Here is a 23424-nt window from a genome sequence, read left to right as displayed (position 1 = left end):
ACTGTATACTTTTTTTAAACAGACATATTATAGGAAAACAAACGAGCACAAATGGTAGAAAAACATGTTTTAAAAATATGTTCTCACATTCACAGATTGTCTTCTAAATATGTATAATCAGTTCTCACGCAATCACATTGTGGATAAGGTTTCCTCTCTGAGATTATTGGACCGTATTTGTCACATTATTGCATTTGTCGTGGTTCACACTCGCATACACGCATGTGCGAACGGGAATAACTACATTCGCAGTGCGTACTAGTAATGGCTATACACCTCTAATAGTCTTTCTTGACAACTCTGGAGATGATTCAGAGCTTTTATTTGGGCATTCGGCGAAGAGATAAATAAAGCGAGAGGAGAGAGAGACATTGTGAAACTACATTTCCCATGCTCGACTTTGCGGCGCTTGCTTTGTTTTGATTACGTAGATGCGCGCCGACGTGGTGTCTTTGCGTTACCTCAGAGACAGCCTGTCAATGGAGTCAAACGGTCACGCCAAACGAGGCCGTGGCAGATGTAAAGAAGAATTTTGCCCGAAATAACCCATCGAACGCATATAAGTGTTACGTAGACTGCGGCGGAAGAGGAGGAATATTTTTTTGATTAAAAAAATACCGGTTCGTTTGCGGGTGTTGCACCGCATCTCGACGAAGGCCTATGTAGCTTGTTAGCATTAGTTCAACAGCTAACTTGCTAGCAGGTGCTTTTTGTTTTTTTGTGGGGTTTTTTCTACGTCGACTTTAGCTGCAACAAATTAAAGAGAACTAAATTTTGAATGTTTTACCTGTAACGCAATTAATTTCCGCCAAGAAGACAACGTCTGAACCTTTTTGGCCTCTACGACAATGGCGGAACAGAACGCAGTTGGCATGCAGCAGAATTTGGACAGGTGAGTTCAAGTTTGGGGCTAGCATGCTAATGGCAGCCACATAGCTAAATTTCAAAACAAAACAGTCGTCAAGAAAAATTGGGGGATGGTGTTGTCAGAATACCGTCCCCCAATTTAGGCTTTAAGTGAGACACTATCATTTTTTAACAGGTTACGAACTTTCAACACAGCTCTGGATATCATTAAGTTTGTCTGGCCAGGGTATTTTTAGTTTACAAAGGAAGTCCTGGACTCCTAGCTCTGCCAATGAATTGGTGGATATTGTGTTAAGTAATCACTTTAACTTTCTATGGCCAGTTCTTTTGTGTTCTCAAACTGGATAAGGCCATGGAGAAATGTCCAAATATTTGGCTTATTAACTATTGACCCTTAGGCAGGACCCCGCGTCCAGTAAAATACCTGAAAATGTCACGTTCATAGTTCAGAACAAACCTGCTTATCTGTGTTACATCAGACACTGAATGTAATTTCTGTGGCAGCTGAAACGTTCATTAATTTCGAGGAGAATCTTTTCTTTAGTAAGATGTCTGAATAAAGTTTGTTTTTACGTACTTGTACAAAAGCGAAAATCAGATACAAGGTGCTCTAAAATGTTTGCGGTCAAGTAGAACAAAAGGAGAACACGTGAATGTAACTGAGGAGCAAGATCAGAACTCCACAAGTTCATATACTATATACACTCATATATAAGAAAAGAATACAAAACACTTACATCATGGGGAATAATTTTATGTTGTACAATCAGTGTCAACAAAGGCAAATGTAATTGGAAGCAGATGAGAAGCTGTTTCTGTAGCCAGCAACAAAGCAAGTCTGCTTAAACATATTTTCATCAATGCTTTATCACCATGTTATAGCTGGGATATTTCACAACAGAAAGAAGAAGCTCAACCATGGTTTCTGTCAGGCAGCATTCTGGTCAAAAAGGGTCTCCTTTCACTTTCATCATGACAGAGAATAGAAGTTTATCAACAGGCCGAACCTCAGTGGCGTTATGGAGTGTAAAGCCACAGAATAGAAAGCTTTTAGTTCACTTGAAGCTGTATTAGGTCTACACTTGATCAAAGGTGCTTTTATTCTCTAGTATAGACACAGCTTCCCTATAGTTTGCCTTCAGATCCACACCTTGAAGGCATTTTCAATATTTGTGATCTGCCAAACTCCTGCAGCGACAAGTTAAATTCCTTTTCAGAAAAGAATTAATTAGCTTGTGTTCAACTTTCTTTTTGTTTAATCTTACTTTCAGCATTTCAAATTGCTTTTAGTCATTGCTTATAAAGGATGAACAGAAAAGATAACTTTACGTGGCAAAGTGTAATTCATAATGCAATTCTTAAAACAGAAGTTAAACAATTTCCCTGTCAAAGCAGCTATACTTTTGCTTTGCAAATACCTACCATATTGTAGTTTAAGTAATGAGGCTAAAGCTTAACTCACCTAACAGGTTTATATACTGTAAGGCTACCTTCACACTGCAGGTCTTAATGCTCAGTTCCGATTTTTTGATCAAATTTTTCGTCTGCTTGTTCACACTACAAATAAAATGTGGCAGCAAACGCGCTCTAGTGTGAACCCTCAAAGCGGCCCGCATGCGCAAAAGAAGACGTCACACATCGCGCTATGTTTAGACCCAGAGCAAACAGTATTGTTTGACTGATGGCCCTTAATATAAAGACTTGTTTTGGACTTTACGTTTCCCAATTTTGCTTTAAGTTATAAAATTATTTTGTTATTTACATATGGCCTAATAATTATCCTTATTGCTGTTTTAGAGAGAAGTAGTGCTTCAAAGGATAGCTGCAGATTTCTGTCAGAATCTGCAGATTATACAGTACAAATAAAATGTTCACGTTTCTCCAACATTGTCTTCCCAACAGTTTCACTAACATCTACGCTGGATGGCCAGGAAGCGTTCACGATGTCTTCTCCGGCGCTGATAATTGGCGTCTGTCTTGTGTCAGTGACGTAAAAGACGAATTCAATGCGACATGACCGTTCAAACAGCAGTCGCTTTCTAAAACATCAGATAGGTATTGGATTCAGTACCACATACGAAAGTGACCCAGGTCGGATTTGAAAATATCGGATTTGTGCTGATGATCGGATATGGGTCGCATAGGGTCAAAAAAGTCGGATTTGATGTGTTTTCGCCTGCAGTGTGAACATAGCCTAAGAGACATTTAATGAGACACAAAAGAAGTATAAATTTTGCACGTGTTTGGAGCATTGTGTTGCCGTGGGTTGATGCGATGTCGTGTAGGTTTGGCTCCTGCTGCCAGATAAACTTTCTCATTTGCAGTGATTTCTTACATCATCAAGTTTTTAGTTAAAAGCCCCTGCATATGTACAATAGGGAAAACTCAATTTTAGTTTACTGACTTGGTGGCCTTTATTCATACTGCACTCAATTCAACAATTCTAGTAAAAAGCATCAATTTAATCAGCTAAACAAACCTGAGTGGGTAGTTGGTGTCTCGCGGCCTTCAGTTAAATAATGTTTTCAGAGTTGTGATCTGATGTTTTGAAATACAAAGTAATCCAAGTCAGAGGTTTGGACGAGTGTTTTGTTGGGGTTACAAAATGTCTGTGAAAAAGGCCAAGTCATGCAAGTTATCATCTTACCTCTGTTTATATTGGCAATACACAAAAGTAAAGGACACAGACAAATCCTTGAGTGCTATATATTGTTAGTTGTGATAAAATCTTATCGTTCAAGAAAGGAGGGAGTTATGTTTTTAATTTGGACGTTGGTGAATCTTAAATATTACTAATCAGACTGCCTGTGGGTTTTTTTTTTCAGTATGCAAAAACACAACAGGCGTTCATGGGTATGATTAACTTCTTTGTTTATGTCAAAGTGACATGACACCCTTTCCAAGTCTTCTCATGTTGCATGTGTGACCTGAATCTTTGTTTGTTGGGGGTGAGGTGATGTGTGCCATTTCCTTTAAAATAGTGTATGCTGTCTGTAAAAGACTTGGCACACAAGTAACGCAGCAATATTGAGTCAATATTGAACATTGGACTTTGAAATCATTTCCCAGGCACATAGTACAGTGGCAGAAAGAAAGGAAGGGCCCATGATTATTGTGAAACGTGCTTTAGCTGCGTGCTGTTGGTGCGTAGCAGAGGCAATAACCCGTGCAATGTTTGAGTAGCCAAAGGCAGGAAGATGTATGTCATGTCTGCTTACTCCTAGACAGTTGTGTACCCAGCCTCTATCACTGACAAACATGAGGCTCCAGAGGCTCTTATCTGGACCTGCCACAAACAGCCAGCTGCCTCTGCAATGCAGTGTTTCACAAATGGAAGTAGGAAGCACATTTTAATCCAGCCTTACCTTTTTTATTTTATTTATTTATACAGAACCTACATGTTTTATTCTTTTCTTGCTGACCCCATTGATGTTTGCGTGAATGGGTCGATAAATATGTGCTGTGCGTGCGCTAAGAACAACTGACCTTACAGTCATGATTTTGCAGTTTTAATATGGAACATTGTCAGCTTCTGCAGGCTCTTTTTCGACCTTATCAAACGGTTGAGTGATGATTTGATATTTTTTCTTTTTAATGGAAAACAACTGCAGAGACTTGGTTATTTTGCTTGCATGGAGTAGATTAATGACATGTTCCAAGAAACAAATCAGTGGCTGGTCAGCATGTCTTTCCTTGGTAACCCACAGTTTGCATAAATAAGCCTTATTAGCCAGCATTAATGCCAGTGGAAGCTCATGCCACATTTTAAGATAGCTGGTTTAGATAACAGGCTTGAGTTATTTAAATCACAAACTAACGAGAATATACTGTATATGTTGTTTGCCCCAAATCAATGCTTTCTCAGTGCTGTTTGAGCCTTCATAGCTTTTTATGTACCATCAAAAATTACATTTAAACATTGAATCTGTGGCACGTCACTGCAAAAGGTTTTTATTAATAAAGTGGAGTAATTCACCACTTGGCTTTTTGTGTGTGTTAACTTTGGACACTAGCCACTCAAAGGCTATTTAAAGCATCCTTTTACTTTGTCGTACACCACAGATCACAGCGCTTTGTGGCGATACTAAAAGCACATGCATTTTTTTCCTTAGGTAGTGCCCTCATGTTGTAATAGTTTCCTTGTTTGATATTTCATTGAACTGAACTTTACTTAAATTTGAGATTCTGCTGTGTTTCACGTCAGACTCTTACACACTGGATATTAATATAAATAAGGCCCAGACTAATAAAATAGCTGTAATGATTAAAATGTTTTTCCAGAGACTGTCATTGAAGTGTTGATTGGTATTGGTATTTTTAGAAGCTGAAGTTGCTACATTCAGTTGCACAATATTGAAAGGAGGACACTGTGTTATGTTATCAGACTTGTTTATTAAAGACCCATCACTCTAAAACCATGGAGACTTTTAGAGTCATTATTCCAGCTAATGACTTGTTTAACCCTCTGGCGTCCGGGGTTTAATTGGCTGTTTTTCACTAATTTTGATAGTACATTTATATTTCACCTTTAAAAGTATTTACCCTGCCTTGTTTGATATTATTCTTTTCAGCACAACCTTACATGTCTGAAGTTACCCTTATGTTTTTTTCATTTTGGTATACTGCATTAACACAGTTGATCTAAAATCCCAAAGAACTCAACCACAAACATGTTTAACATATCGTTTTCATAACTTGGAATGCAAATATAAATTTAAAAGATAAATTTAAGAGCACATGAAAGGCCTAAAGCCTGAAGACCTGACAACACACCTCGTGTTTTTCCTCCTGGAAACAGTGTTTACATTGCGATCTGCCTTTGGTGGCTTTTTGGCTGGAAACAGTAGTGCCCTCATTGTTTTGACACTCAAACAACCGCAATACACTAAATACACAAGACAACAAAACACACCAGCAATATTCCAAACACACTAAACGTCACAAATCTCTCTCGTCTTAAAAATTCCTATCCAAATCCCTCACTCTCTCACTCGCTCTCTCACTGCCATCACTCTTCCTAAACAACCAAATGTCACGTGTCACCTTTTTTTTGTTTTTTTTTCTTGCAAGAACTCGCTGTCCTTACAAAATGCCGTATTTACCGTTGCAATAGTATTCAGAAAAAAGCATTTTATACATAATTTAAAAACTAGCATGTAGTTTGAAGTCTGCACTTTCAACACTAGTTGAAATGGAGACTTGGCGTGCATCTTGTTGCTATGGAATCTTAAATTGGGTATGTGATTTGGACATACTGGCTCGTCTATCGACCCCAGAGGGTTAACTTGATACTGACGCACAAAGTTTAATGCAATACTAATGCTTTGAGCTGTTATTTGACCAGCTTGGACAAGACTACATTGTGATTTCATAAAAGCCATCCAAGGCCTTAACTTTACTTTAAGATCTTTGTGGACCAGAGTCTGGTGCTCTGCCTTTATAGTGGGGAGCTTCCAGTCTTCCCACAGTCACATGATCATTGCTGAGTTAAAGGAGCCATATCGGGGTGGCTTATGCTCTTCTTGAGGATAGGAGCCTGGCTTGTGAGACGATGAGAAAGTCACACTTAATACTAATATTAAGATTGGCCTTAATATCTCAGTGTCAATCACATCATGGCCATTCCTGCATAGTGTACCTTAAGACCCCATGTCTGTGTCAGCTTGGAGCTTTCTTCTATTATCAGAATAAAATCCACAGCTGAGGTGAAACGCGTGACAGTGACGCTGCTCGACAGCATCCACAGTGCCTCTGTGCTGCACGTTCTTTTGATCCCGCGAGCTTGAAGGGTTTTCAAAATAACTGCCAAAATAAAAATGATAATATGCATTGCTGCTCGCCTGCCCTTGAAGTTTCAAAGCAGTCTCTGTGCATTAGGTGGATTAAAGCTTTATTGTAAAAACAGCAGAGACCCACATGAGTTTGCCTGTTTAACATGTAAATAACTTGGTGATACAGGAGGTCACCTTCCTTCAGTGGATTTCAGGCACGTCGCCATCATCGAGTCTGTGTTCTTGAAAGTCCTTCAGCAACTTTATTAGCAATAATTCAGCATGTCAATCTGCAGATTTTGCATCATCGTTTCAACATTTAAAATTGATCTTTTCATTGCATATAGGGTTAAGATATTTAGAAAATTGTTGCATTCTGATATACAAGCCTGTTTTGTTTTTTTTAATATATCAGACTGCACAGGATTTCTCAGTATGCAGTCGTCATTTTGGCTTATCTGGCTGACTGTTCTGTTAAACAGGGCTGAGGCGACGGCAAGCCAGAGATTAAGGTTTCGCACAGAAGATAGTGTTTCACTGCTGTTGTAATAGGTTCTGTCATGCTCTGGGGCTGGGTTACAGGAACAAGAGCCAGTGAATCTAAGGTAGAGCTGGGTTTTGTTCTCCGCTGTCGTGTTTCTGTGGAGACGTCTGTCCACCGTTCTACTCGGCATCTCATCATCACTTTTTTTTTTTTTTTAAACGGCAGCCTCATTTTCAGTCTGCAGTGTCTTTGAAGATCCTGTGGTGTCGCACATAGATTCCTATGATGCATTTTTTATATTTGTTTTTTTCAGTTTTGCATTGTAGATCAACGCGAGAACCCTATTTGAATTAAATTGAGTATGATGCCAGTACACATACATAGGGAGGGGTCAGCTATAGGGTGAACCGCAGTAAAGACTGTAGATATGATCTTGAATGGGGGGTGATGTTTCCATCACACCACACATTCTCACTGACATGTCATCTGATCACCTCGACCTGGAGTGTCCTCTCCTGCGTTGTCATATTTTATTCAACACCAGGGGAGTATTGACAAATAATTCATTGGAGGTAGCTACCTGAGCAAATAATTCAAATGTTGGTCATGCTGTCTTTGACAGAGGACCCCCCCCTCCCCCCAATACTTTGCTGTGGCCCCAGTAATGGAGCACATCTAGCTCTCAGTATGGTGGTGGGAGTCTACAGATTTGGCATCCATTATGGTGTTACATAGGGATATGCTGAGTGTTGCTAGTGGTGGTCAACAAGGAGAATGTCGCTCTAAACTAACCAGTTTTTCTTTTTCCCCTCTCTTGACTAAAGTTAAGGAAAGTCACCAAATTGTTTCCATGCTTCATTCCTGCAATGCATGCAATGAGGTTCTTTTTTTTTTTTATTTTTTAAATAGTACTTCTGCATGCCATGAAGGGATTCAACAAATGGAGCTGGGGTGGGGGGGGGTATTTCTAAAATTCCTGGTGTAAGAAACATTTTTTACTTCCTTGTGAAAGTAAAGAGGTTTTCCCTGTTCCTGTTATACCTGTGGTTTAAAAACAGGAAATGGAAGAGTAAACTGTAGCTACAGCAGGTCAGACAAAGGCACCTTCTTCTGCGGTGTGCTTTGGTTAGGTGTCTTACTGTTGGGTTGACCTTTGGAATAGTAATCTGCTAGAATTCTGAGCACAAAATAATTCATAATGTGAATGATACCAAAATTAGATCATCACAAACTATGGGTGGAAAGGGGGGGTTCTTAATCAGTGTTTTTCTACTGTGTGTATGCCAGAGATTTATGGGAGGTGTGTGTAGACTAATAATTTTTTCATTCATCCAGTGAAATGCCAGCTGTTCAAGGTTCAGAGTAATTATGAAAATGAGATCATAAATCTCACACACAAATGGGTCACAGGCAGCAGTCAGCTACCAAACCAGTGGATCGCCTAGCAACAGGCTAGTTTTAAAAAAACCCTAAATTTAAAACATTTTTAAGTTTTCAAAACCACATTTTTAAGTGGTTTTCCTTCATTTCTGCAAACTGCCAAATAGAAGTCTTTGTCTATCTGTTAGCTCTGCGACAGAATGGCAACCTGTCCAGGATGTACCCTGCCTCTCGCTCTAAGACAGCTGGAATAGACTCAGCCCTCCTGCGACCCTGAAAAGGATAAGCGGAAGTGGATGGATGGATGATTAGAAAACCATAATCAGTATATTTTGATGATATGATATGTACCCCAGACAGTATCACAGTATTACACAGATGAGTAACTTGGAAGGACCCCCCCCCCCCCCGATAAACAAATCCACAAAAGCTGATTATTTTGGGACATCTAAAGTAATTGCACTCTGCTTTTAGGTTCTTTTCAGGCGGACAGTGCAGATCGGTGGCATCAGTTTTGTTTTTTGCTGACATTTCTCCTCCGGATGTGCATGTGTGGCGCAAGTTGTCTGACAGGTTGTCAATGAGGAAAGGAGATGCGCACAGCAAGATACTGTTCATAGGCAAATGTTCATGGTATGATAGCCATCAAGTTTCATATCATATTAATACTTGAAAACCAGTATACTGTTGCAACCGGAGAACCAGTAGAACTCCCTTGAGCTTGGCGGAGTCGAGACTCTAGACATGCTGTTGATTTACTTACATCAATTATTCAGATCTAACCTGTGAAGGTTTTCATGAGTTGATGGCAGCTGAAGTGAGGTTCTGCGGATTCTCAAACTGAGCTATATGCAGTGAGACACCCTGGTGGTGACCCATCCAGCCAGTCGCACGTTGCTGATTAATTATGGAAATGCAATATGTCACACTAGGAGATGTGCTTTGGTAAGGTCAGGGAAGTTCGATATCAAATTGTCTTGCACATGTGGCGTTGCTTTGCAGTGGAGGAGGGTAAGGTTGTAAAAGACCGGCAGAACCTTCCTAAGAGGTACAGCGCTTTTTAAGTAAAGAGAAGGTTTACTCCCATCTCTGTATGTAAGGGAACAGGGAAGGAAGATGTCACGGGATAAAATGTGGTTTGGCTTGAATTACGTTGTCATAGTTTTCATCAATGACCTTTTTTTTTTTCTCACAACAACAACAAGACAAGCTTGGGGAGGAAGAGAAGAGTGGAGATATACCCACATTTCACATTTGAAGTCAAGGAATATAAGATGCTTTGTAAACTGTGTGGATTCACTCTCACCAGTAAAAACACAACAAGCTTTTACACTTTATATTTTAGTCAACTGAATCACTTTAGACTTAGGATAATAATACTATAGTTTGAGTAAAACTAAAAAGAATTAAAATAAAATCAGCTGTCAAAATGAACACTGACCTGTTGATTCAGTGTATGAGTAGCATTGTGAATAATACTGGCGTCAAAGTCAGACTAGTATATAATAATAATAATACTACGGAAGTAGAGAATCGGTATATGTGGAGCATAGGCTGCTTCTTTTACCAATGCTTGTTAGAAAAGGAAGTTGACACTGATGTGATCTGAAATGCAATCCCTTGGAAATTGTCTTGTATTCTAATGGCAGGGTGAAGGGCCTGTTTGTTTGAGCTGCTGTGTGTCCATTGAACACTTCCTGTCAGATATGCTTGATTCAGTCAGCATTGCAGCTTGTTTGCCTATAGGGTTTATGTATTGATTGGCTGATTTCATGTAGAGACACCAACACAGAGCAATGCTGTTTGTGCGGGTGTGTTCATCAAGGCCACTCAATGTACACTTGTAAGAAAGACTTTATTAACTACTTCTATCAGCTTTGTGTGAATGCTGAAAACGACTGTGGTAACACTCGGTGAGAAGTCCAAATAAGTCTCATCGGCTCAAAAACTGAGTCACAATAGTTTTTGTTGCTAAGTGCAGATTTTCTCTTAAAGGTGAAAGCTTACTTTGGTTTCAATTGATGTCTTTTACTCTTCTCTCATCAACCACACACATACAGCTCCATAACTTTAAGCCTGTTAATTGTCAGATGCAAGATATTCTAACTTTGTCTCAGTTGATTTCATTGCATGGGCTCACCTCGTCTGTATAGTGACGCCTCAGTTGTTTTGTTCACTTAAATGTAATCCTAGCTTTCATTCAGCATAGACTCTGGTCATTTTGTCTCTTGTACCAGTCACAATTATGAAGCCACATCTAATCAGTTTTTCTATTTTTAAATCATGCATTCAGTTGTGATAAATTGTTGTTACTTTTAGAGCTGCAACAATTTGAGTATTTCAAATTTGATTGCAAAAATTCTCAACACAAATTCTTTGTTTCGATGCTTTAAATGTGTGTTAAATAATGTAAACATGAGCCTTTCACCCGACTAAAAACAAACCTGTAATGCAAACGTATTTAGGAGAAGTCAATAAAAAGTCTTGACAGGTTGAGTGAAGGAAAACCTGTTTCTAGCATCTAAAACAACAACAACTCTGTTCCTATAATCACCATTGAAACCATTACTGGGAAAGAGCTAGCAGGAGTCCTTCATCAAAGCACTTTGTAGCTGCTCCATCATCTGCCGTTTGTTTTACACAGAGAAAAATCTGCACCAAGTCTCCAGAAGCTGTATTAAAATATGCAGATGAACTGATAACTTGGTCTGATAGCATGTTTAAATGACACAGCTTAATGAAGGCTGACAGCAGCCGTCCTATTTTACATGAGATACCTGCAGCAAACAGGGGTGAGTCTAAAGGGGGGCACAGGGTGTACTAGACTATATTAATTTCAAGACTTTTGTAACATTTTTCAGATTAAAAGTGAAATATTATAAAACATCGTATTCACTAAATTGCATTAATATTTAAAAATATAAAAACACAAACATTTTTTTCACAAACCAAAAAACCCCAAACCATTAGCCATTTAACTCTGAGCCACTGACCTGAGGGTTGTTAGGTTGGACACTGAATTATTAGATTATAAGATTACTAAAATAATCAATATTTGCAGCTCTATTTACAACCATGTCTTTCTTTTACCCTTCAGCTGTACAAGGCTGATGGGGCGCAGAGAATGAGGTGATGTAGGAGATTCGAATTGATACCATAGGTGTATCTACTAAAAATCTCACACGAGTTCAAATCTCAGTGACCTTCACCTCAAGGTCAGAGTAAGTTTTCTGAAAATCTTGTGGATGCGATAACTTGAGAACAAGGTGACGTACGATTTTGAAATGAATGGCATAAGTTTGTCTACTAGGAGACTGAGGGGTACAGCTGGTGGCTGCTAGTATTTTTATTAAATTTTTTGCAGCCATGTTTGTTTCAGTGTCTCATCCTGAATTTGGGCGTGTGTGTTTGTTTTAGGAGCTGCTGGGTGTGCTTTGCCACGGACGAAGATGACCGCACGGCAGAGTGGGTTCGCCCGTGTCGCTGCCGCGGCTCCACCAAGTGGGTTCACCAGACCTGCCTGCAACGCTGGGTGGACGAGAAACAGCGAGGCAACAGCACAGCACGCGTAGCCTGCCCACAGTGCAATGCAGAATACCTCATTGTCTTTCCCAAACTGGGTGGGTTGCATTTCTCTGAAGATAAAACCTTGTGGAAGCGTGATGAGATGGCCTTGAAATGTCACTAGCTTTTGTTGTCTTGTTGGGCTGAGAGGATTCTGTGCTTGAGGAAATTAAGAGGATAATTATTCCTTCAGCTATGTTTTTCAAGGTCTACTGCACAACTTTGAGTGATTGCAGTACTCCAGTCTTTGAAGCTATGTGTGATTTATGTCTGTGGCTTAGATTTTAAAAACGAGGATCAGGTATATTCAGGATCATTTTAAATTGAAAGGCTTTAGATCCTTTAGAGTAGTGTGTGATGTACAGCATGGTTAAAATATAAGGGTGGTTAACTTATAGCCCCACTGCTGAGAAGCTGAGATAAATTTCTTGTTCACAAATCTAAATTTAATATAGTGTATTGCTGAGCTCTCATACCGCCTTTCTGGCAGTTGTCAACATCAAAGCAGAATTACAGAGCACATTTCCATGTAAATAAACTCCTGTTTGAGTCACTGCCTGCAACTGTATCCGAACTCTGGGAACTGTTGAGTTTGTCTTGCCTCAGTTTATTTACTCCAGATCCAGCATAAGTTCTGTGGCGATCTGGGTAAATGTTTCATTTCATTGTGACGACGAACAGGGGCGTGCTCGCTGACTGACCAGCAGCGGCTGCCTCAATTAACTCGACACGTCAGAGTGGCGAGGGCTTCGATTGTTCTCAAAAGCTATGACTCACCCAGGGAAGATACAGCACGCAGAGCTGTGCTTATTTGGACACAAGCTGCTCACAGCTCACTTTCTCAGACAGTGAACGACTCTCACAGAACACACTGCCGTTGCATCACAGGGAAGTTGGTTTTATCTGTTAGATTTTTTGCTGCTGGATGTGAAGACTTGGGAATATTTGAAGTTGTATACTTGTCACTTGGTTACCCATCAGCCCCTGGCCCATTGCCATTTCATAGAGAGTGAGACGTTGAAATTTGAGACAGAAGCAAACATAGTGTTAGCCTGCAAGAGGTTGGGCCCAACTGGTAAACAGGTTCATGTATATTTATAGTGACCAATGCTGTGCTGTCACTCACTTTGGTGCTTTAAGCTGAGCTTCTGTGCATGCTTCTCCAACCTCAAGTGTTTGTCTGAACTCTATCTACGAGCTCATTATTGGAATGTGGTTGCTGGGTATATGTGACTGTGTCTACAGCCCTTTTGTATTTGTATTGACTCAATTCATAGAAGCACAGTTAATCAGTACTTGGAAGTAGGGCTGCTCAATTAATCGAATTTTAATCTCGATTACGATCTGGGCTTTCAACGATCATTAAAAATGACTGAGCCGATTATTAGCCCCTCCCTCGTGCTTTACTCTCGCGCTGCTCCGTGTGGCAAATCGAGCGCACCTCTCTGCATTTCGAACACGTGTCACAATAATTAAGAGCAGCGGTCCCCAACCTTTTTTGCGCCACGGACCGGTTTATGCCCGACAATATTTTCATGGTATCGGCCTTTAAGGTGTCGCGGATAAATACAAAAAAAACCCCCAACTAGTACCGGTACCGAAAAAAAGAAAATTTATTCATAACACACGTGAAAAGACCCAGGAAAACCGAGTAAACGATAAAAACGATAACAAAATAACGCTGAAAACCGATAAAAACCCTGAAAACTATACATTTCACACCTGAGCCTCAACTCTCGCGGCCCGTTACCAAACGACTCACGGACCGGTACCGATCCGAGGCCCGGGGGTTGGGGACCGCTGATTAAGAGGACCCGAGGGAAGCTCGGAAAGCTAAGCAGAAGTTATTTGGAGAGGAGAGTGACTGCTGTTGGTTGAAAAGAGAGGTAAAAAAACTTCAGTGGTGTGGAAACATTATGGGTTCGCGGAGTCAGACGTGGATCAAGTAGACATAGTGTGTAAACTTTGCTACAGTGTCGTAGCTGCACCACAGAGCAACACTGCAAAGTTTTTCATTTATTTTTTATATTGCAAACATTTGAACTGTTATCAGTATTTGCACACTATTTTATATTATTTTTTGACAATCTTTAAAGTCATTATTCAATACATTGTTATTGTTAAATAAATATCGTCAAATAATCGAGATCTCAATTTCAGTGAAAATAATCGTGATTATCATTTTTGCCATAATCGAGCAGCCCTACTTGGAAGTAAAAAAACAAACAAACCAAAAACATTCAGTAGCGCAAAGTTTTATGGACCAAGTTTTATTTATTCACAAATTTGAAACATTTCTGCAGACAAAAGCATGCAGCTAATATGGGCCAATTTCTACTAAGGTTGGTTGTGAAATTGGTAGAAATTGTGACAAAATAATCAGTGGATAACAAACAAGTTTGATCCCCTTCCCTCAGGAATATTTATTTTTGTAAAATATGCAAACGGGGAAGGAATAGTCAAGAATGACATCTTTGCAAAACCATTGTTAAACCAGTGAAATTCTAAATCCTTCTTTGCGGCTTCTTGGCCACTGCTGTTGAGGTTCAGTTGGAAATTGTTCATTTTCCTGTTACTAGATTTATGGGGAGCCACATTAGACAGAGGAGGAAATCGCCACAGGTTTGAGACCCCTGCCCCAAAGCATAAAAAGAATACAGATAGAAATGGATATCATAGTTTAGCTTTCACTGGGGCTCTGACGTGGTAACGCCTTGTCCATGTGCAGCATATGTAGCAGCTGAGTAAAAGTGAAACAAAATATCCATACAGTAAGTTATAAAGTCAACTTCTCATAGTGTTTCAGTTCTCTTTAAGCAATCTTTGGGATTGTTGGCTGTAACATGCACTGCTCATTCTGTTTGTGAAATCAGAATTGTCCTAATGGATCTGTTTGATCTGATTTCGCTGTTTATTGAAATTTCGTATATATAAGTATGTTTGTTATCTAATGTTAGTGTCTCACATGTTCTGGCTTTGAGGCACTTTATGAATTGAGCCTCTATACAGTGCGCCAGTGGAATTTACACTTTAGACTGACTGCATCAGTGTTTCTCACACTGTGCCATATTATTATGATGGCTTTGCGGCTTGTTATTTTTGGACAGCTCTTTATAAAAAGCCAGTCATAGAAGTGACTTGTGGCTAAATGTTTACCCTCAGTCTCCTGATGCCCACTCCACAGTTTGTGTTCTTTAGTCATGTGTTCAAATACTGAAGTGGTTTAGAGCATGGTGATGGATAGGCCAGCGGTTTATTTTGAAAGAGCTTCCTCGTTTCTGATCTGCTGGGTGACGTTGCCCTCGGAGAATGACACAGAAACAGCGTGCCACCATCACTCTTCATTTGCTGAGGTTGGTGTTGCCTTTGATGTAACTTTCTTTGGTTTCCCTTCAGTTTAGATGACAGACTGTGAGGATGTGCGGTGGAGTTTTAGCCTCAGGATGTTTTGGGAAGATTTCTGCAGACGAAGTAGCCTAAACTTTGTTTTGCCACTTATTCCAATTTTTGGTTGAGAGTTGGAAGTGAATTAATAGGCTGCAGTTAGCACACTGTCCTGTGTGTGTGTGTGTGTGTGTGTGTGTGTGTGTGTGTGTGTGTGTGTGTGTGTGTGTGTGTGTGTGTGTGTGTGTGTGTGTGTGTGTGTGTGTGTGTGTGTGTGTGTCATAAGATGTTTTTTTTACTGTAGCAGGCAAATGTGTTTTTAGGGGTTTTGTTTATCACTTTTGCATTTTTTTTTAAATGCTGAAAGTGTTTGAATAGGAAATGGATAGTAGAGCAGTGGTTAGTTATGTGCACAGTGTTTGTTGAGTTTACCTCACCCCCACCCACCCACCGACCCCCAAATCCCTTTAGTGAGGGTCAGACGGAGGTGGTGTGCGGGGATGTTGGATGTGTCTGGATGAAAGGAGTGGGAGTGAAATTGGGTCACGGAAAGAGCAAACAGAGCAGCTCATCAAAGGCCCACAGCGACAGAGGAGATGAGCAGAGCTGCTGATGGATTCATGAAATCACAGCGTTTCTAGGCGATGAGGAGAGGATGTACCTCCGTGTTGTCCTTTCCAGCAGGGCAGCACATGCAAACATTAAGTGGCAATTCACTGATTTGCATCTGTGGCACCACGTGACGTCAGACTTGGGTCAGACTGAATTTGCAAAGCATTTGGATTTGTTACGCAGGGTTTTTACTCACACGACTGCTTTGTCAGGGTTTGACTTTCCATGAGATTTTTCTTTGTTCTGACTGAGGACTTGAGACCCTGGCTTCAGGATACGCTGTGCATTAGTCCACTTCAAAGCAAGGCGGAGGAGTACAGCGCTTTTGGTTTTGCTGCATCATTGCTGCAGTGTTCCTCTCACATAATTTTTATTCTAGCCTCGTTCTCTTTATTATACAACGCCATGTCTAGTACAGAGACCCAGTATCTTTGGTCACCTAATGCACAAAACCTGTTAAAGCTCAGATGCACTCCTTTTTTGCGGTGTTTGCTCCGGTTTTAATGAACCCAATGAATACTATCAGTTTTACAGCTCAGCAATAACAGCATTCAGTCTGGGCGGATGGAGTTAAATCTGTGGACGGGTAGAGATGGGGAGCACTGACCGGTCACGGAGGCCAGCTCATTTCTAGAGGCTGGATAGGGTTTGGTCACAGTATTGCTCTCTGCGCGGGGACCCCTGCCTGCTGTTGGAGCAAATGAGTGGGTGGATTCTGAGATACACATCATTTTTTTCTCTTTTTTCTGGCTGTACTCCCACCAGCAGCTGCTGCAGAGCCAAAGCTAGCCCATCATGCTAATTTGGCTCGCTATATAACTCTTGAGGACGGCGTGTCCTTGCTGCTCCTTTTCTGACACTCAGCCCAGAGAGTAAACAAGTGAGCTGGAACAGCGTGCCAATGTGCGTGCCCACTACTGAGGTATTGCAGTTGCACAGAGCCCCCTCCTAACTTTCCTCTCCCTCCCTCCTTTTTTAATAATCTTAATTATGGAATCTGCTACCAGCAGCCATTAAGGGCAGTCTAGTCCCCTTTGCCCAGGATGGCGTAATGCTTAGGCAGGGAGAAAGCGGAAGAGATCCCAGTGCTGTCATCAAAATATGGCATATTAATGCTCTCAAGCATTGTGAGGTCAGTCCCAAAGGCAAAGACGGGCGCAGTAACAGGAGGCCTGAAAGCATCAAATGGCTGCTGGCAGATAAGAGACAGCTGCTGCATTAAAAACTGTCTCAGACTCGGATACTCTTTAGAAGTGATAAATGCACCTCGCTCACTTTGAGCTCTTTCCTCAACAAGTGGACTGCAGCGCTGCAGTAAAGACATTTAGCACAGACCAGCACAGTGAATGCACTCAGCTGTAGAAATACGTGCACTGCTAACAGTGGATGGATTGTATGCAGCGTGTGGCAGGTACTTATGGGCACCAGCCTCATAGTGGCCAGGCTGCACAAACAGTTTAATGAAGCCAGTCCAGAAACTGTAAAACTCCTCACGGCACCCCTGGAGTTATTTCAGGAAGCTGAGTCCTTTTACTCTAAACTCATGTTGTTAAGGTTGTAGTTAGATGTGTCACCACTTTCCCTTCCTTCAAAAATGTATCTGCTCAGGTGTTTGTTTGAAATCTGTCCTTGTGCCTGACTGGGCCCTGGCAGTAATCCCTTTCCCAGTAACGGCCTGTAACCCACCGCCGCAGCTGTCCTTAACTCTAAGTGATGGCAGCTTTCTGTGCTATAAGGTCAATCAGGCTCTTTTTACTTGCTGTGCAATATATTTATCAGTGAGCTGCTGACATGGCCTGAGGAACGGTGTTCTTGAACAAAGTCCTGCTTTCATAATGAGCAGTGACTCAGCACTGTTTCTGAAACAACTTGACTGCTTCATTTCTAAACTAGAGAAGAGATGCAGTGGTATCTCTGTCTGAAGTAGGATTTCAGTCACCGTCTGCTGGAAATGAGAACCGTGCATGTGTAACACTGATATTATAGTAAGGTGTTTGAGAGTGTAGGTTTTTCAGAGCCTGGAAGCCCAAACTGCTGTGCTCTGTGGATCTAATTTTGCAGTTTACCAAGTGCCAAAGCAGCACGCACACAGAGGCCCAGCACTGTCTTGCGCTCAGTCCCTCTGGCAGCCTCCCCGCTCCCCTCCCACTGACTCCTGGGCTAGTTATTAATAGGATGTGGATGGCTCTGTCTGGGTGAGGAAATCAGGTTGCCTTCCTGTAAATATTTCATGATTTCCCTCGAGTGGGCCCAGAATGCAAGAGACGGGAATGCAGCAGAGATGTTTTTTAAGGTCCTGCTCCTGGTGTCAGACAGGGATGTCACTACTCCAAAGGCAAGTTTGAACTTCAGATTACTTTCTTATTACATGCTGGTCGAGAGGCATCCCAGTTCTTTTTAATCTCAGTGGGCCCTGCCCTTGAAGCTCCTCCTTAAGTGTCAATAAACCTGCAAAACAAGTCTGAGGAAGAAAGTTTGCTTTTGATGTCACTGCACTGTCGTAATGTGCCTCCAAGCATAGCCCACCCAGTAACCCTGTTTCTGTAGAGGGGAGAGAGATGCATCTAATTGGTTGGAAATGAGGATATTTTGACAACTTGAGCTGTCAGGGAAAATAATAAGGGACATTTTCCTGACCTTTGATGCACAAAATGATCGTTACATTAGGAGGATTATCAGATCAGTGGATAATAAGTTCAGATTCTCAGTCAGAAGAACGCAGTAATGGTTGAAGTAGCTCTCTAAAACTATGGATAACAGTTATATTTATGTTAGCCAACAGTTTTACGTGTTGTAGATAAATATATTTCTCTTAGTTGTGACTTAAGTTTGATGATGCCTCCATCAGGTCCTGTGGTTTATGTGCTGGACCTGGCTGACCGCCTCATCTCCAAGGCTGGCCCCTTTGCTGCAGCTGGCATCATGGTGGGCTCCATCTACTGGACCGCTGTCACATATGGAGCAGTCACTGTCATGCAGGTAAAGGTATACTAGATAAAACTAGTATATACTTGTGTGCAGCTGTTTGCCACTCTGACCATCTCCTGTGCCGTCTCCTCCAGGTCGTCGGCCATAAGGAGGGCCTAGATGTTATGGAGCGGGCTGATCCTCTGTTCCTTCTCATCGGGCTGCCCACCATTCCTGTCATGCTGATCCTCGGCAAGATGATCCGCTGGGAAGACTACGTCCTGCGCCTGTGGAGGAAGTACTCTAACAAACTGCAGATCCTCAACAGCATCTTCCCCGGTCAGGACACACTCCTTACGTTTGATCCTGAGAATGTGTATCTGTGTTTAAATTGTGTTTGTTACGTGTATACTTCACTGTGTGAGTCTAACCGTACTCAGGTGTAACTGTCAGTATGAAATGATGATGCTCTAATGTCTGCTGCTGCTAAAGAACAGCCATTACTGCTGGACAGACAGGATGTCTTTTCAAAGGACAATAATATAAATCCATGTAAGGAGCTGAGTCAGAAACTTGATTATCACAACCTGATGATAGCAGAAAAGTTTCAGACAAAAACAAATAATATGGAGTTACTAACACCTCAAACACAGTCTCCTCATCCATCACAGAAATCCTCACTGCAGCTGGTCTGTGTTCACTTCATCACAGCCACAAAACAGATAAATAAATCACTCCTCAGCCTCTGAAACTCAACTGTGTCAGCAGCTGCGCCCTCAGGTTTACGCAGGAATAAAACTAATACTCGTGTGTCTGCAGGGATCGGCTGTCCAGTTCCTCGGATCCCCGCAGAGGCCAGCCCCCTGGCAGACCACGTGTCAGCCACACGGATCCTGTGCGGCGCCCTGGTCTTCCCCACCATCGCCACCATCGTGGGGAAGCTCATGTTCAGCAGCGTCAACTCGAACCTGCAGAGGACCATCCTGGTGGGTCCAACCAGACTCACCGTATGACTCGCCTGACAGTAGCAATAGTTCTGCAGGGGGTTCGATGAGCAGAGTACAAACAACTAGTATATCCACCCCCTTGTTTTAGCCCTACTATTGAGTAAACGACCTCCTCTAATTTGGCCTAATTGTGCATCGTATGAGCCATTTAGACATAAGAGAAACCTTAAATGGGAGGACAGAAAGGTAACCAGAGCGGCTCATGCGATCTGGGCTGCACTGATACTGCTGAACACTCTGTCCTCACCTAGCAAACCTGCAGGAAGGAGAGCGAACAGATGAGCTGCATCATCAGTCAAACCTTTATTTGTTCTCGGCACGATCGATCACTGTGAGACAAAAAAGAAAAACACACCACTGTAAATAATTAACTTTTAAAGCGCAATTAATGAATATTCCCACAAGATGGTGCTTTGTTCCTTTTGTGTTGAGCCAGAGTGGAGACGACTGAAACTTCACATCAGTATTTATCACATGCTGTATTAGTGCCAGTGTGGACGCCTCGGTTTACTTTTCTGACACACTTGAGTTAGTAAGTTATCCCGGAGCCCATGTTTGTTTTGTTTTACACAATCACAACCACTGACAGCTTGGACACTCCTGCCTAATTTAAAGGCCCTCAGCTCGGCGGGTTTGATTGGTTAGTATTGAGGTCAGGATTCAAAAAATTGTTTCCACTTTTCTTCTTCTAAATAGATTGTTGTCGTTTAAGTCAGCGGTCCCCAACCTTTTTTGCGCCACGGACCGGTTTATGCCCGACAATATTTTCATGGACCGGCCTTTAAGGTGTCGCAGATAAATACAACAGAATAAAACTAGTACCGGTACCGAAAAAAATTTAATTCATTTATTCATAACACACGTGAAAAGACCAAGGAAAACCGAGTAAACAAAAAAAATAACAAAATAACGCTGAAAACTGATAAAAACCCTGAAAACTGTACATTTGACACCTGAGCCTCAACTCTCACGGTCCGGTACCAAACGACTCACGGACCGGTACCGGTCCAAGGCCCGGGGGTTGGGGACCGCTGGCTTAAGTTCAGTCTTAGCTTTTAAATTTTCAACAGTAAATACTGTTTATTTAGAGTAAACGATCACTATAAGCATTCATTTTTATTGCTTTCTAGTCTCTGTTATTAACCGTGTACTCGAGAAATTGTGAAAGTGCCCCTAGCAGTCCAGCCATAAGATCACAACTAATATAAAACAAAGTGAAGGAAGATTTTCAGGCTTCCTGTGACGATTAATGAGTCATCACATTTGCTAATTAAATGGATTAATTTTTTGTTTGCACTCAAAGGCGCACATACTGGAAGAACAGCCCCGGCTTGAATATTATTTAGATACGCTGTAATATTCATTCAGGTTGGCCGTTCAGACATCCACACACCTTTGTTCAGACAGACTGCCATAAATGAGCCAGTTTCCTGTTTGGGTTGGAAGGCTTCCCTCTCCAGAAACCTCCACCTTTACTCTTGAATGATCCTTTTTAACCAAAATATCTGTAAGTGCTCTAGCATTCCTGGTCACAGCTGAGCAGGAAACAGGAATCATCTGCATGTTTGTTTATGAGATGCTGTCGTGTGTGTGATAGTCGGTGTGAAATTAAAGTAAATCCTCCTAGAGTCCGCTGTGGGGGGAGAGCTTTGATGTGTTGAGCTGAATCTGTCTTTAAGTCCACTTTCAACACCATTTTGCTTTCCTCCACCTACAGGGAGGTATCGCCTTTGTGGCCATCAAGGGGGCATTTAAGGTGTACTTCAAACAGCAGCAGTACCTGAGGCAAGCTCACCGCAAGATCCTCAACTTCCCCGAGCAGGAAGAGGCCTAAAGGAGGCCGTCAGAAGGGAGGACAGATGGATGGAGGAACTACACGCCTCCGCTTGAGGGGGTGGGTGGGTGGGGTGAAAGCTCAATGAGCAGGAAGTGCTGGTGAAACAGACTTTTGATCGTGTCATCCTCATTACCACCTCTTCCTCCTCCCCACACCTCGCCCCTCTCATCGCCCCGGTGTGACTCTTCGCTGACATTTTGTGACGCTGGCTTAAAGTGAAGATGGAGACGTGCGGACTGGAGCATGTTAGCAGTTGATGTGCAGTTACAGCCACACACACACACACACACACACACACACACACACCTGTTTCCTGAGTACGACTGCAGGGTGGATGAGCTTCAGCAATCACGTTAACTATTGTAAACCTACTGTGTTTTAAAGAATTAAAATGTGGGGCATGTGTAATTAGTTTTATAAAAATACAAATTGTTTTATATTGTTTATTTCGCAGCACCCCATTGGCTGATGATAGTGGCTTATGTTCAAAGAAGACTAATGTTGAGCATAAGGAATGTACTCGTGAGCAAACAGTAAAATGATGTGATGTGAATCCTGACGCAGAACAGAAAACTAGCCTCGCCACGTCATTGTGCCACTGCAGCTGATTATCTAACGGCTAACACGCCGAGCGCAGATCAGAAGCTGATACACTGCTGTTTACTTTGTTCACGTGCTTCGTCCAGTATTCCTCATCTCTACTTTTCAAAACGCTCTCATGTGATGTGTCTTGAAGCCTTGTCACCCATCACAGTGCAGGTGAGCACTGTGCCGTGATGTGTGGATAATACATATATTAGAAAACCTCGGGGTGCCTGACTCAACATTCAGTGCAGCACTTACAGGAGACGGACACTTGAGTTAAAGCCGTTGCCTCCAGATTTTAGAGGCAGTTCATACCCTCCACCCCCTCGGCTTGCCATGATGGGACTTCAGTTGCCTGAGCTTGGACCAGCTCAGGTCAGACTCAGGTACTTCTCTCTGAATGACCTCAGACACTGGTAACTAAAGATGACTCACTGCAGCAGCCAGCACTTCTGAATGGACACTTGTGGAAATTAAAGGGTCAGTTCACTCAAATACCGAGCCGTATTGTCCTGCCCAAGTGGTGTACAGACACTCTGATTTTTAGTTTTCAAGTAGGATTTTATTGGTTTGAAACGGTGGAAAAAATATAGGGAGATGTTCAAGTTTATCCACAATTTCTGGCAAATGTATTGAAATGTTGAGATATTAGAACGGATGAATATAGAGCTCTGTGATTTGAGTGAACCGACCAAAACAGTTTGGGTTATAAGACGTGAAGCCTAATGTATCAAACTCCTTTGTTCATGTGTAAATAACGTGGCTTTGAATTAACAAGTTATTGCTGAGATGAGAATCTGAGTGAGAGAGCCTGTTTAACACACTGTATAACCAACCACCTGGAATATTTAACCTGCACATGTCAACTTCTGTACAGGTGTTGTGAGATCTGCAGACTAAACCTTTCCCATCAGATCTCCTCTTTGCCAAGAGGCTGAACTGCACACGATGCTTCTAACTTTAGACTTCTACAGTATGAGCTCTGTGAATAAATGTATTTTCCAAATGTTGACGTGCACGTGTTGA

General features: G+C 41.8%; 1 protein-coding gene across 1 annotated transcript; it reads left to right on the top strand.

Annotated features, from left to right (window-relative positions):
* Positions 1-443: 443 nt before the first annotated feature.
* Positions 444-23418, top strand: marchf5 (membrane-associated ring finger (C3HC4) 5). Its single transcript, XM_006799041.3, has 6 exons — positions 444-892; positions 11920-12122; positions 18911-19041; positions 19125-19308; positions 19789-19955; positions 21694-23418. Exons 1-6 carry the CDS (start codon positions 849-851, stop codon positions 21808-21810), a joined length of 846 nt encoding a protein of 281 aa, XP_006799104.1. The 5' UTR covers positions 444-848; the 3' UTR covers positions 21811-23418.
* The last annotated feature ends 6 nt before the right edge of the window (positions 23419-23424 follow it).

The sequence above is a fragment of the Neolamprologus brichardi genome, chromosome 13, assembly GCF_056152115.1.
Source record: "Neolamprologus brichardi isolate AB-2024 chromosome 13, ASM5615211v1, whole genome shotgun sequence".
Classification (NCBI taxonomy): Eukaryota; Metazoa; Chordata; class Actinopteri; order Cichliformes; family Cichlidae; genus Neolamprologus; species Neolamprologus brichardi.
Note: the sequence above shows the minus strand (reverse complement) of the source record. Positions and strands in the feature narration are given on the sequence as shown.

Coding starts and splice junctions, on each gene's coding strand:
- marchf5 (XM_006799041.3), top strand. CDS start 849: ATGGCGGAACAGAACGCAGTTGGCATGCAGCAGAATTTGGACAG. Junction 19,042..19,124: donor GAGCAGTCACTGTCATGCAG/GTAAAGGTATAC, acceptor CGTCTCCTCCAG/GTCGTCGGCCATAAGGAGGG. Junction 19,309..19,788: donor CCTCAACAGCATCTTCCCCG/GTCAGGACACAC, acceptor GTGTGTCTGCAG/GGATCGGCTGTCCAGTTCCT.